At 36.7% G+C, this 12,841-nt stretch overlaps 2 protein-coding genes and 1 long non-coding RNA gene across 5 annotated transcripts; 1 reads left to right on the forward strand and 2 right to left on the reverse strand.

Moving 5' to 3' along the window:
• Positions 1-376: 376 nt before the first annotated feature.
• Positions 377-1,387, reverse strand: LOC111811578 (uncharacterized). The gene is made up of 3 exons (XR_002817569.2): positions 1,247-1,387; positions 897-969; positions 377-519 (listed from the first exon to the last, which is right to left on the reverse strand). It is a non-coding gene; the product is annotated as an uncharacterized LOC111811578 (long non-coding RNA).
• LOC111811576 (receptor-like protein kinase 7) lies at positions 1,349-4,729 on the forward strand. Its single transcript, XM_023698496.2, has 2 exons — positions 1,349-4,068; positions 4,161-4,729. The coding sequence occupies exons 1-2, from the start codon at positions 1,446-1,448 to the stop codon at positions 4,517-4,519; spliced, it is 2,982 nt and encodes a 993-aa protein (XP_023554264.2). The 5' UTR covers positions 1,349-1,445; the 3' UTR covers positions 4,520-4,729.
• On the reverse strand, positions 4,530-9,648 carry LOC111811577 (uncharacterized). Of its 3 annotated transcripts, none has more exons than XM_023698497.2 (11): positions 9,407-9,647; positions 8,875-8,939; positions 8,744-8,790; positions 7,484-8,653; positions 7,332-7,404; positions 7,114-7,239; positions 6,504-6,629; positions 6,346-6,423; positions 6,039-6,256; positions 5,766-5,968; positions 4,530-4,670 (listed from the first exon to the last, which is right to left on the reverse strand). In XM_023698497.2, exons 1-11 carry the CDS (start codon positions 9,549-9,551, stop codon positions 4,657-4,659), a joined length of 2,265 nt encoding a protein of 754 aa, XP_023554265.2. In that variant the 5' UTR covers positions 9,552-9,647; the 3' UTR covers positions 4,530-4,656. The 3 variants fall into 3 exon arrangements, with proteins under 3 accessions (XP_023554265.2, XP_086974194.1, XP_086974195.1); XM_087118068.1 differs by having other exon boundaries at positions 4,533-4,670; positions 5,762-5,968; positions 9,407-9,648; XM_087118069.1 differs by lacking the exon at positions 4,530-4,670 and having other exon boundaries at positions 5,239-5,968.
• Positions 9,649-12,841: the final 3,193 nt, after the last annotated feature.

Here is a 12,841-nt window from a genome sequence, read left to right on the forward strand (position 1 = left end):
CCGAACTTTGAGAGTTCTATCGCTTATAAAGACATTGGGCGAGAAAGAAGGAGCCTTCCCTATCCCGGGATCAGCGCTAAATTTTTCATTTTATTTTCATACGATCAAGTTATTTATAGTTTCATTTTTAATATAATTTTTATTAAAAAAATATAAAAAAAAATTAATAAATTCAATAAGGTTTCATTAGAAAAAAATATAATATAACGTTACACTAACATATTTTAATTAGAATAGAGTTATATTTTAATTAGAATAGAGTTAATAACTCTTAAAAATATATTTAGAGTGGAACGTGAAATATAATCTTTGCCTCAATGACCCAACTCGATTTAGAGAAAAATCTCTCGATCGCTTTCTCCCTATTAAATTGTATTTGTTAATATTAACTCGTAGGGTTTAATCATTTCAAGGATTTTGCCTTACAGGATTACAAATAGATATTTAATGTAACGACTCGAAGTAATGGTCTTAAGTTGTGATGTCGTTGTTAGCCGTACATGAATGTCTTGTCTTAACCTGAAATAGAAGGAACACGTGGCTTGAGTATTTAAAGAAATACTCCGTAAGTGACCTCACTATTCGGGTTAAATGCAAGAACATGTGAATGCAATGACGGGACCTATCATAGCAGTCTATTTTCCTACGGTACTATCTTAACAGGTAACTTGGATGTGTGTCATATACTCTACACACATCCCATACGTGTGAGCATGAACTCACCCGTCAATTCGCACACCGTTTTATCATATAATTCACCTATTAACATATAAATATTATGTCATAAGCATATTGATCTATAAACAATTCACATATATCAATATATATGACATGTTCATAACTACGGAGTACGTGTCAACATCAAATATAATCATGTCGACAATAACGTCACTCACCTGATTAACTTCGGTTAGTGTCACCACTTTATCCTTAAGAAAGTTCGATTTTATTCTTTGTATCCAAGTCAACCTATATGAACCATGACATCAATTTCAATGTCAATTCTCTAAATTTTACAATAGCCCATAGACTACATATGAGCATTAACATCTTTGCATGAGTCAAATATTTATATATGTTTTTATAATTTTAACTTATCATCATTGGTGATATTACCAAGTATTTTGGTAATATATACTCAAATGGGTCAGTAATGTACAAACTAATTTAATAAAGTGCTTGAATCTTGACTATATTCTAATAAATTTTATATTGAATTTTGGAAGAATGATATGGGAAAACGTACCTCAAATCCACTCTCTGTTTTTTTGTTCCCTTCAACAAAATTGTTCCCAAATACGTTCAAGGAAGCTTCTTCACAGTTTGCGTCTCCCAATTCTCTTTCTCCACCGGCTTCCTTTCTGTGAACATGATCCTCAATTTTCCACGGCCTTTTCTCTTCAATTTCTTCTCTCTCCCATTTTCCGCCTTCCTCTTACTCTCCCATGTCTAATTCACTCAACCCTCCACCACTTCCCGCCGGCAAACACTCCGGCCGCCCCCCTTCTCTGGTGGGTCTCCGCCACTTCCTCCTCCTCCTCCTCCTCCTCCTCCTCTGTTCACTTTCTCTCTCCCATGGCGATGAACTTCAGCCACTTTTGGACCTCAAGTCCGCCCTCCACAACAACTCAACCTCCATGGTTCTTAGTTCTTGGGTGAGAGGGAAAGATGTTTGCAGCAGCTTCCATGGCATTGTCTGTGATTCCAATGGCTTTGTTGTGGAAATCAATCTCTCTGCTCATAACTTATCTGGGATTCTTCCTTTTCATTCCATTTGTTCTTTGCAGTCTCTTGAGAAGTTCTCTTTTGGGGGTAATTTTTTGTATGGGACAGTCAGTAATGCCTTGAGGAACTGTTCCATGTTGAAGTATTTGGATTTGGGACAGAATTTCTTTACTGGTGAAGTGCCTGATTTGTCTTCTTTGGAAAGATTAAGGTTCTTGAATTTGAATAACAGTGGTTTTTCTGGAGATTTTCCTTGGAAATCTCTTCTGAATCTTACTGATTTGGAGTTCTTGAGCCTTGGAGATAATTCATTTAACCCAACAACTTCATTCCCATCAGAGATTATTGAGCTTAACAAGCTTTATTGGCTTTACCTCTCTAACTGCAGCATTCATGGAGAAATCCCACCTGGGATTGGGAACCTCTCTCTGCTTGAGAATCTTGAGCTCTCACAAAATGAACTTACAGGTGAAATTCCTTCTCAGATTGTGAATCTCAAGAGTCTATGGCAGCTGGAGTTACACGAGAATTCCTTAACCGGGAAGCTTCCGACCGGGTTCGGTAACCTCACTGGACTGAGGAAATTTGATGCCTCTACTAATAATCTTGAAGGTGATCTTATGGAGTTGAGGTTCTTGACCAATCTGGAGTCCTTGCAGCTCTTTCAAAATCGATTTTCCGGTACGATTCCGGAGGAGTTCGGGGACTTCAAGGAGCTTGTTGAACTATCTCTTTACCAGAACAAGCTCACTGGTAGCCTGCCTCAAAGAATTGGATCTTGGGCAGCCTTCCTTTTCATTGATGTTTCAGAGAATTTCTTATCTGGACCTATACCTCCAGACATGTGCAAGCAGGGCAGTATGACTGATCTCCTGATGCTGCAAAACAATTTCAGTGGTGGAATCCCAGAAAGCTACATGAACTGTAAATCTTTGCAGCGTTTTCGTGTAAACAATAACTCTCTTTCGGGTGTTGTTCCTGCTGGGATTTGGAGTCTGCCGAATCTTAGCATCATTGATCTTTCAATGAATCAGTTCGACGGTCCGGTGACTTCCGATATCGGTAAAGCAAAAGCTCTTGCCCAGTTATTCTTATCGAACAACCGGTTTTCTGGAAAACTACCAGCCGAGCTTGGCGAAGTATCGTCCTTAGTCTCGATCCAGATCGATTTGAACCAATTTGTTGGTCCAATACCAGAATCACTTGGCAAGTTGAAGGTCTTAGACAGCCTTTCTTTGAACAACAACAAGTTTTCTGACAACATACCTAGCTCATTAGGCTCTTGCAGTTCTCTTTCTACCATAGATCTGTCTATGAATTCGTTCTCCGGGCATATTCCAGAGAATCTTGGATATCTGCCAATTCTAAACTCCTTGAATCTGTCGAACAACGAACTTTCAGGCGAAATTCCAACTAGTTTTTCGCAGCTGAAGCTAAGCAGTTTCGACCTGTCTAATAACAGGTTAAGTGGCCAAGTACCTGAATCACTAGCAATCCAAGCCTTTGAAGAAAGTTTCATGAGAAATCCAGGCTTGTGCAGTGAGTCTATTAGATACTTGAGTTCATGTTCATCAACCTCTAGATCATCCAGCCACATCAGGTCGTTGCTGTCATGTACCATTGCTGGAATTCTAGTGTTGCTGCTCATGTCCTTCTTGTGCTTGTTGTTTGTTAAATCGAAACGTAACAATGCTAAGCATTTACTGAAATCCCGATCGTGGGATATGAAGCCATTCCACATAGTTTGCTTCACGGAAAAGGAAATCATTGATTCAATCAATTCTCACAACTTGATAGGCAGAGGAGGATCTGGAAATGTGTACAAAGTTGTATTAAGTAATGGAAAAGAGCTCGCCGTGAAACATATATGGCAGTCGAGCTCCATCAACCAAACAAATTGTCAAACCAGTGCAACCATCTTAACCAAAAGGAAGATCAGGTCATCTGAATATGACGCAGAAGTAGCTACATTGAGTTCAGTGAGACATGTCAATGTAGTGAAATTATACTGTAGCATTTCGAGCGAGGATAGTAACCTGTTGGTTTATGAGTACTTACCGAATGGAAGTTTATGGGATCAGCTGCATACTAGCCGAAAGATTGAGATGGGATGGCAGATAAGGTACGAGGTTGCAGTTGGAGCAGCAAGAGGACTCGAATATTTGCATCATGGGTGCGACCGACCCGTGATTCACCGTGATGTGAAGTCGAGCAATATTTTATTAGACAGTGATTGGAAACCTAGGATAGCAGATTTCGGGTTAGCCAAGATTCTGCAAGATGCCTGTGGGGGTGGAGATTCTTCTCATGTCATAGCAGGAACACTCGGCTACATAGCCCCAGGTTAGTCAAATGGAATTCACAAAGAAAAACAAAAATACTTAAAAGAGAAAAAGGCGAATTTAATTACCTCTGACTTTACTTTGATGTCACAGAATATGCATACACGTGCAAGATAAACGAGAAGAGCGACGTTTACAGCTTCGGAGTGGTCCTAATGGAACTAGTAACAGGAAGGAAGCCCAATGAGCCAGATTTTGGGGAGAACAAAGACATTGTACAATGGGCACACAGCAGAATGAGAGACCTAAAAGGCAATCTGAAAGATATGGTAGATCCTAGCATCTCAGAGGTTCAAGTGGAAGATGCAATCAAAGTGTTACGAATCGCACTTCGCTGCACGGCTAAGACTCCGTCTACAAGGCCCTCCATGAGAATGGTAGTTCATATGCTTGAAGAAGCTGAACCTTGTAACTTTATTGACATTGTTGTCAAGAAAGAATGTGCAAAGTAAACCCAAAACTCGTGTTTAGTCCTAATAGGATTTCAAGCCTTTCTCAAGAAGCTAGCAACTAGAGGTTAGATCCCTGTTGGCGGGGAAAAAAAGGTTTTGCCCTCTCCTTTTTCCTGTTTTCCTGCCTTTTTGCTTCATTAGTAGGAAGCATCTGTAACAAACATGTCAATCAATTAAATTCCAGTTGAATAATCATAAAGTTTGTAGAAAGCAATCATTGCACAACAAAAGTATTAATTACTATTTATTGGCTATGAAGAATCACAGATTAGCCACCACCTTTTTTCCTGCTAAACACTATACCTACTTTAGCTACAAAGAAGTTCTACTTCTTTTTAAACGGTATGCTCTACTTATCCAAACTTGACAGAAAGATGAGAACAAGGTGCTATTCGACTATTTATAGTAAAAAGCTGTACAGAGTCTGTCTCGACTATTTATAGTAAAAAGCTAGATAGATATATAAACTAATATTTATATATAGTAAGTGGTTATATTTTAAACCATATATATATACTTGAAGATGTACTATATTCCGTTTATCCTTTTGCCAACATTTCTTCTTGCATTTTCTCTCTCCTATTTTTGGTATACAAAAGTCATCTAATATTTCTCCTCGCATTTTCTCTCTCTTTTTTGTGTTTCTCCTTTTTGTGTTCATCACTATAAACCTTCAGCCAATATTCCTCACATTTTCTCTCCTATTCTTGGTGTACAAAAGCCATCACAATATAAACTTTTAGCTAATATTTCTCCTTGCATTTTCTCTCTCCTATTCTTTGTGTTCATCACTATAAACCTCTAGCCAATATTTCTCATTGCATTTTCTCTCTCCTATTTTTTGTGTTTATATCTAGATCGAGAGATCGAGTGTGGGTTGTTGTGCGATACTAACACAAAGTAAGAGTATTCTCTAGAACACAAGGACATAGTTGTACAACCTATATAACTCTAGAACACAAGGACTTAGTTGTACAACCTATATAACAGATCCAGTTCAAAGTAAGGTCATAGAACAAAATAAAGTACTCAAAAATTCATTTTATGCACAATAATTGATTGATTATAATATATATTTAAAAATGGGTAGGGTACATAAATGGCATGCTATGCTTCAAATTCACACAACTCTCACACACTCATGCTTAGAGACACAATTATGTATGATATAAATGTAAGTTGCAGTAACATACAATTCAATGATTTAGTTGAACAGACCGAAAAATAATTGATCATGATCACCTACGCCAATTTTCCTGAGCAACTCTCGTTGGTAAATGACTGTTATGAAGATTTGGCTCCTTTGGAGAAGGCCTTCTTGTTCGAGATATTTCGTCTAATGGTTTTTTAGCATCTTTGTGACTCAATATCTTTAGAGGGGTTTCCTTCCTTGCACTGTGTTGGCGAGATGGTACCAGAGAAGTTATTTCTCCTTTAGTTGATACAACCCTTAAGAGAAGAGTTCCTTGTGTCAGAACATCATATGTTATGAGGTTCAAATATTTAAAATTTTACCTACCTTCTAGGCTTCCTAACTCTTGGCTGTATCTTTTCTAATTTAGTCCTTTTCAAATTCTCCTCTGGTTTCTTGGTTGCTCTCTCTTCGCCTGGTTCGAGCTGACGACAACGGCACTGTTTCTCGCGTTTTAAAGCAACACAACTTTGTGAATCCATTGTACATAACTTATGTTCAGAATCTAATTTTTTGTTGTTGCAGGAATCTGGTATTGTTCCTCCCTGTAAGCATCACAGATGTTAAATGCCTTTAGATTGGCAGATCTTGGAAAAAACAAACTAAACTAATTCTCTCTTGAATATCAACTTACTCGTGGATCATCTGGGAATTTGCTCTCTAATATCCTTTGTTCATATTCTTCTTCAACATTATTTTCACATTCAGAATTCTAACAAAAAGAAAAAGTAATTATATTTCTATCCACGGAGGAGGAGGGATCTGAAAAACTTCTGATTGAAGAAAACTCACTTGGTTCGTGTATTTATTTTTTCTCTGCAACTTGTCGTCCCCATGGAACCTACGAGATGTAGTGATGTCTTTCAAGGGACAATTAGGCTTCTTCCCCAAGTTTGCTTCCCTTAGCACCACTCTTTCCTAAAGCACCTAACGAAATCAGATTAACATTTTGAAGAGATAAGATGTAATAGTCTAAGTCCACTACTAACCGATATTGTCTTTTTTGGGCTTCCCTTTCCGCTTCCCCCTCAGGTTTTAAAACCCGTCTGCTGCTAGGGGAGGTTTCCACACCCTTATAAGGAATACTTTGTTCTCCTCTCCAACCAAGGTTTTCACACTCTTTTTTGGGCTTTCCCTTAGCACCCCTCTTTCCTAAAGCACCTAACGAAATCAGCATCCTCGCTGGTACACCGCCAGGAATCTAGCACTGATACCATTTGTAACAGCCCCCACCGCTAACAGATATTGTCCTCTTTCGGGCTTCCCCTCAAGGTTTTTAAAACGAGTCTGCTAGGGAGAGGTTTCCACACCCTTATATAAGGAATGTTTCGTTCTCCTCTCCAACCAACATGGGATCTCACATAAGATAATCTAATAATGGTAGATGAGAGGGATCACATACATCAGTTCTGAGCCTGAATGGCTTGGGATTCGTGGACTTTGGTCTGCTGGGTTTCAGCCCATGAGAACCAACTACGGCAGGGGTAGATTTCTCTTTCACAGTGTTCTTTGATACTCCCTTGACCACCTGCACCGTTTTTATCTATCATTACAGCAAGCAGAGACCGAAATGAATGGAGTAAAAACACCATAGTAACAGGACCAGGTAAAAGCAGAGACCTTTGCTGTATTTTTAAATTTCTCATGATTGCCAAATGCCACTCTTTCAGACCGGCCGTTAGAACTGTTTTCCCTGCAAGATTTTCATTTAAACGAATCAATAATCAGAAGAACATATTCAACTTATATGCAAAATTAGAGCTGTTTATTACCTGTTATCATTGGGTGCGACATTTTCATCTGTGGTGGTTTCACTTTCATGCTCTATATGATTGCATTCTTGATTCCTCTCATGCTCCACTTTGCACAGAATTGATTTGAGATCATTTGCTTCTGAAATTTTCTCATCTGGATCATCATCTATAGATTTTTTGGACACTTTATCTGTATTCTCGTTTAGAATCTCTGCAATTTGCAAAACCGTTTCATCCCGATCACCTTCATTCCTTTTAGCTACATTTTCTTTATCATCACACTCCAGAAGTTCTGAAATATTCATCTCCAATGCACCTGTTTTGACTGTCTCTTCATGATGGTATTCTTGGTTCTTATCATCCTCCACTTCACATAGAACAACCTCAAGGTCACTTTTTTCCGAAATTCTCTCTTCGAAATTCGATATTGAAGTTTCATTAGAGTCTTCGTAAAAGCCATTTGAATCTTCAGATCTTGAAAGTTCATCTTGACTTCCTTCATTACTCTTAGCAGAAGTTGACATAGAGCACCCTTGTATTGAAACATGCCTTGATTTCTCATCAATATCCATGTTACTGGCATCATCATCATCAACAATTTCTTTGGCAACACGATCAGGAAGAGGCGGCTTTAGGTTCTTTTCTTTGCTTCTCTTCAAAACTCTTGCAGATTTGGCATCCTGGCGTTTGCAACCGTGAGTTCCCAATGAATCAAGAACCCGGCTCTTTACCTCGCGTCCTCTGAACTTCTTCCTCACAACATCCTGGGGCAATGACTGTCCATCTCCTAATACATTCTTCTTTCCACTGGTAATCTCAAGTTTCTTCATTGCTGCACACAAAGTTTTCACAGGGGTATTCATTTCTTTTGAACTTTTCTTTTTCCTATCTCCATTTGGAGATTGAAAGACCAAAGCCTTAGCTACCGTTGTAGTCTTTGGCTCTTCAGCTGATGTTGTCTTGGAATTTTTAACACTCCGAAAAGAATTGGTATTGGAGTTAAGCTTCCTGTTCCTTGGAGTAGTCATTGCCTTGGCATGAGCTTGTGTCGTACTCGGCTTGGTAGTAGGCGGTCTAGATTTCACTCTAGCGTCCACAATCCTTTTAGAAATGGAAGATATCAGAGCTAGCCTTGCCACTCTAGGCCTCGAAGACTTTGGAGGGGCTGTAAGTGGGCATTTCAGGTTCCTAGTAGTTACACAAAATGATGCTAAATCTTATCATTCATGTGCAGAAGAAAGGTAAGAAAAATGTAAGAAGAGAAATTTTGATCCTAACCTTCGACCTCTCTGAAGCCGTACATTCGGACTCCTCGCCGCCATTACCTGTTTGATTTAACACTTTCTTACATGAAAAACAAATAAGAACGTAGAGAACCCGCTTGCAGAGGAACTCAATCAACAACATACCCGCATAACAAAGTTTTTGTAAACGACATCAGAGTCCATTTCTTCTGGATGCTTCTCTTCACACCCTACAATTTTAACGAAAAATAAAATTCGAGAGTGCAAAACGAAGAAAATTATTCTGTTCGTGTAAGAAATGAAAGAAATACAATCTTGACTTTGAATGGATAAGAATAGACATTATATATGGAACTAAAATAGTTATCAGAATGAACAACAATCCAAGATGATTTAAAGAACTTCATCTCTCAGCTACTCCAATTCAAAATAGTTCAACATAATTCAAACACTGCAACTCTTCTTCTTTTCCTCCTTTTGCAGCAGACCTAGTTCCCAAGGCAAAATCCGGAAACTCACACAATATCGGAGAAAAAAAAAACCAGAAAACAGTAACGGAATTCAAAAGATAACCAAAAATGTAGTTCAGGTCAGCGATCGTCCGATAGTACAATTCCAACAGACTGAAGAATAAAAAACATCAAACCCTAAGCAACAGGAGAAGAGAAAAAAGAAAGAAAAATGAGAAGAAACAAACCGACTCGTGAGCAGAACCAGTAGCGATCATCGGGAATGTAGGGATCAGGAACGGTGAAGTCAACGAACTTAGGCGCTTCAATCATCTCGTAGAAATCTTCGCCTGAATCGTCACTGGTGGACAGCACAGCTTGAGTCTCCTCCATGGTGGTCACAGTAACTGAGAGAGAGAGAGAGAGAGAGAGAGAGAGAGAGAGAGAGAGTTTAACGATCGGAGAGAAATGAAGTTGTAGAGATGGCAACGAAACAGAGGAGTAAGTTTTAAATCGGCGCGTTTCTGGATGTAGCCGTTGGAGAAAGGTCTCGGATTCGGACAGGACAGGGCTGATGGAAGGGGGCATTTTCGGGATTTTGTATACCTTTTTGGACCGAACCCGAATCCCATGGACCCGAACCAATGTATTTTTTCAGACAAAAAAAACCGTCTCACGACTCGGCCCAAATATTTGGGCTCGCTTTCTGAACCGGTAGTTATAACATTTGAACCTATGCCGGTCAAGTAATGACCCAATTTTCTCATTATTTATTTATTTATTTTTAAATATTTAATTAAAATGTGTAACTCACTATAAACCTATATTTTTAAAAATTATTTTCAAATAATTAAATTTTATTTTAATATTAATAATAAATTTGAATCGGTTCTATTTAACACAATCTAATTTTAGGGGAGACTGTGAACGAACCCAATCCATAAAATTTCATTTATTTAAATCCAACCCAATCCAAATAAGTTCATAATCCATACGAAGATCGTACGAGTTGGGTTAGAAACCATCGAAAGATGTCGTTGGAAACTTTCTGGAATATCGAGCTTTCATGGAGGTAATCACAGTAAGAAAGTTGCACCATGCCCCACCGCAGAATAGGGCATGATCGGGAGATTTCGGGAATTTTGAAGAGACAAACGTGCTATTCTTGTATGGTTCGTGGCTATGGCATACCAGAGCTCGAGAGGCTATGAAGCTATAATAAATTAGAGTCGTATACAATATTTTAAAATATTAAAGAATATAATTTAATAAAAGTTATGTGATCCATGTTTTATTAATGAAATCTCAAACTTTTACATATTTTATAATAATTTAATTAAATTCTTATAATTCATATAATAATATTTAGTAGTGGTCCATTTTTTTTAATATAAAATAATTTTTCTAAAAGAATAATATATCTTTAAAACACAATAATCAAAGAGGATTTAATGCCAAATTTGCCCCCAACAACTTAGACAAGACTTTGTTTCATCATAAATCCGATCGGGTTGTCAATAGACGTTACGAACCTAAGTGACATGTCCATGTTCGGTTATTAAAGTGTCACCTTTATCTAAAAGGACCAGTCTCGAGTAAGACGGGAAATCTGTATTTTTATTAGGGTAGAGATTCGGGACAACGTGAAGAAGAAAGGAGCCAAGTGACATGTTCATGTTCGGTTATTAAAGTGTCACCTTTATCTAAAAGGACCAGTCTTGAGTAAGACGGGAAATCTGTATTTTTATTAGGATAGAGATTCAGGGCAACGTGAAGAAGAAAGGAACCATCAATTATCGATGAACTGTTTTTGTTTTTGTTTCGGTTTCATAAATGGAAATAGTGAATGAAATATTTTTGCCCATTATTCGAAATATCTTGGAGTTCGAGATTTTATTAGTAATTAAATGACCGTCGTTTAAATATCATTATAGCTAGTACCACAATGAAACCTCTATCAGTAGGTTGTGGTTCGCAGATGAACGAAGGTAGAAGCTGATAGACATGTGACGGTTAAGTGTACATAAATTAACCGAGACCATATTTGAACTTGACAATCGATCCTCGGCTTCACGGAGAATCTCCGTCTTTTCCACGAACATCCTTAATCAAAACGAACAAAAAAAAAAAAAAAAAAAATTAAGGAAATGGTAGCTGGATTTGACTGTTGGCAGCCCCTCAACACAAAACCGTGGGAGGGAATAAATGGAATAATTTTGCTTACCACGCAATTCGCACTTTTTTTTTTATATATATTTATTTAATAATTTTTTATTTTTTTATTATTATTTAAATTTTAATTAATTTTAGGGTTAGGTGGAACGTCTCAAATTAATGGCATTTAATTAAATAAGATAACTATACACGTTTTGATGATATCACAAATAATATTATTTATAATAAAAATAAATAAATTAATATGATTAAATTTTTGTCTATAATTATTTTTTAAATTTTATTTTACCTTGGTCGTTGATAAATCTAATAAATGAAATCAGTTTTTCGGTAGCTAATTTATTATACTTTTGACGGTAGTTATTGGACTAAGTCTCGAGTAAGAGCAACTCACTCATATTATACTTTAGGGTATCGAAGTTTTAGTTTTTGTCCATCCTTTCTTCACAGCGGTGAACTTGGTGGCAGTATAGGTTAGTTTTCGTGCTGGTTTTTTTTAGGTGGGAGGTTGATTCCGCTTCCGTTAGTCTTTCGTTAATGACTTGTTTGAGAAGTAATCTTTTGTAAGTAGGAGCGTAGGTTTACGCTTTTCAACTGCATCATATCTAAGATAGTAGGAGTCCGTACCTCTTTTAGATGTCTCGGGGCTATCTTATGTGAGTAGTCCAGTCCTTCGGATGAAAAGCAAGTTCTCATGGTTGAGAGTGGAAGCTCGAGCTGGCAATTCGTTCTAACGGAAAATTGATATGAACCTAAAGAAAGTCTTGCATCGATTGACAGAAGAAGAGATTCACGATAAGTCTTTTGAATGCTTTCACAAGCAAAGTTATGACAGTTTATAGAGATGTCAGTGTGGGACGGGAAGCCTTTCCTCATGTTCCGCTCATGTTGCCTCTTAATTCAATTTTCTCCAAAATTCCTCGATTATTATTATTATTATTATTATTTTTCAGAAATGAGGTGTGAAAGTCTTTTTCCATGTGTTTATATATTTATTTTAAAAATATTCAAAAGAATTTTTTTATTTTTTAATATAATTTCTATTAAAGTTTATAAAATATTATAATAAATCTAATAATATTTAATTAAAAAAATATAATAAAACGTTCTACAACATAGTTTTAGATACTAAAAAAATATTTATTTATTTAATTAACAAATAAAAAAAAGTAAATTTCAAAATAACTAAAATGATTTTTTATTAAAATAAATAAATATTTATCTGGTAAAATATTCAACATGAATGCAATCAAAATTAATGACGTAAAAATATGAAAATTAATTTTATAATGTCACATCAAGGTAGGTAACTAATTACAATATAACAAAGTAGAAGTCTTTTCTTCTCATTTATTTTTTATTATAATAAAATACTACAAATATTTATTCGATACAAAAAAAAAAATAACCAAAGTTAAAATTACATTTATGCAGATGCTCGAAACATTTGACCAATCTAACCGAACATGTACTATTTAAGTTGGATTGGGTTCAAATAAATGAAACAT

This window comes from Cucurbita pepo, chromosome 15, assembly GCF_057944985.1.
Source record: "Cucurbita pepo subsp. pepo isolate OVF chromosome 15, ASM5794498v1, whole genome shotgun sequence".
Lineage (NCBI taxonomy): Eukaryota > Viridiplantae > Streptophyta > Magnoliopsida > Cucurbitales > Cucurbitaceae > Cucurbita > Cucurbita pepo.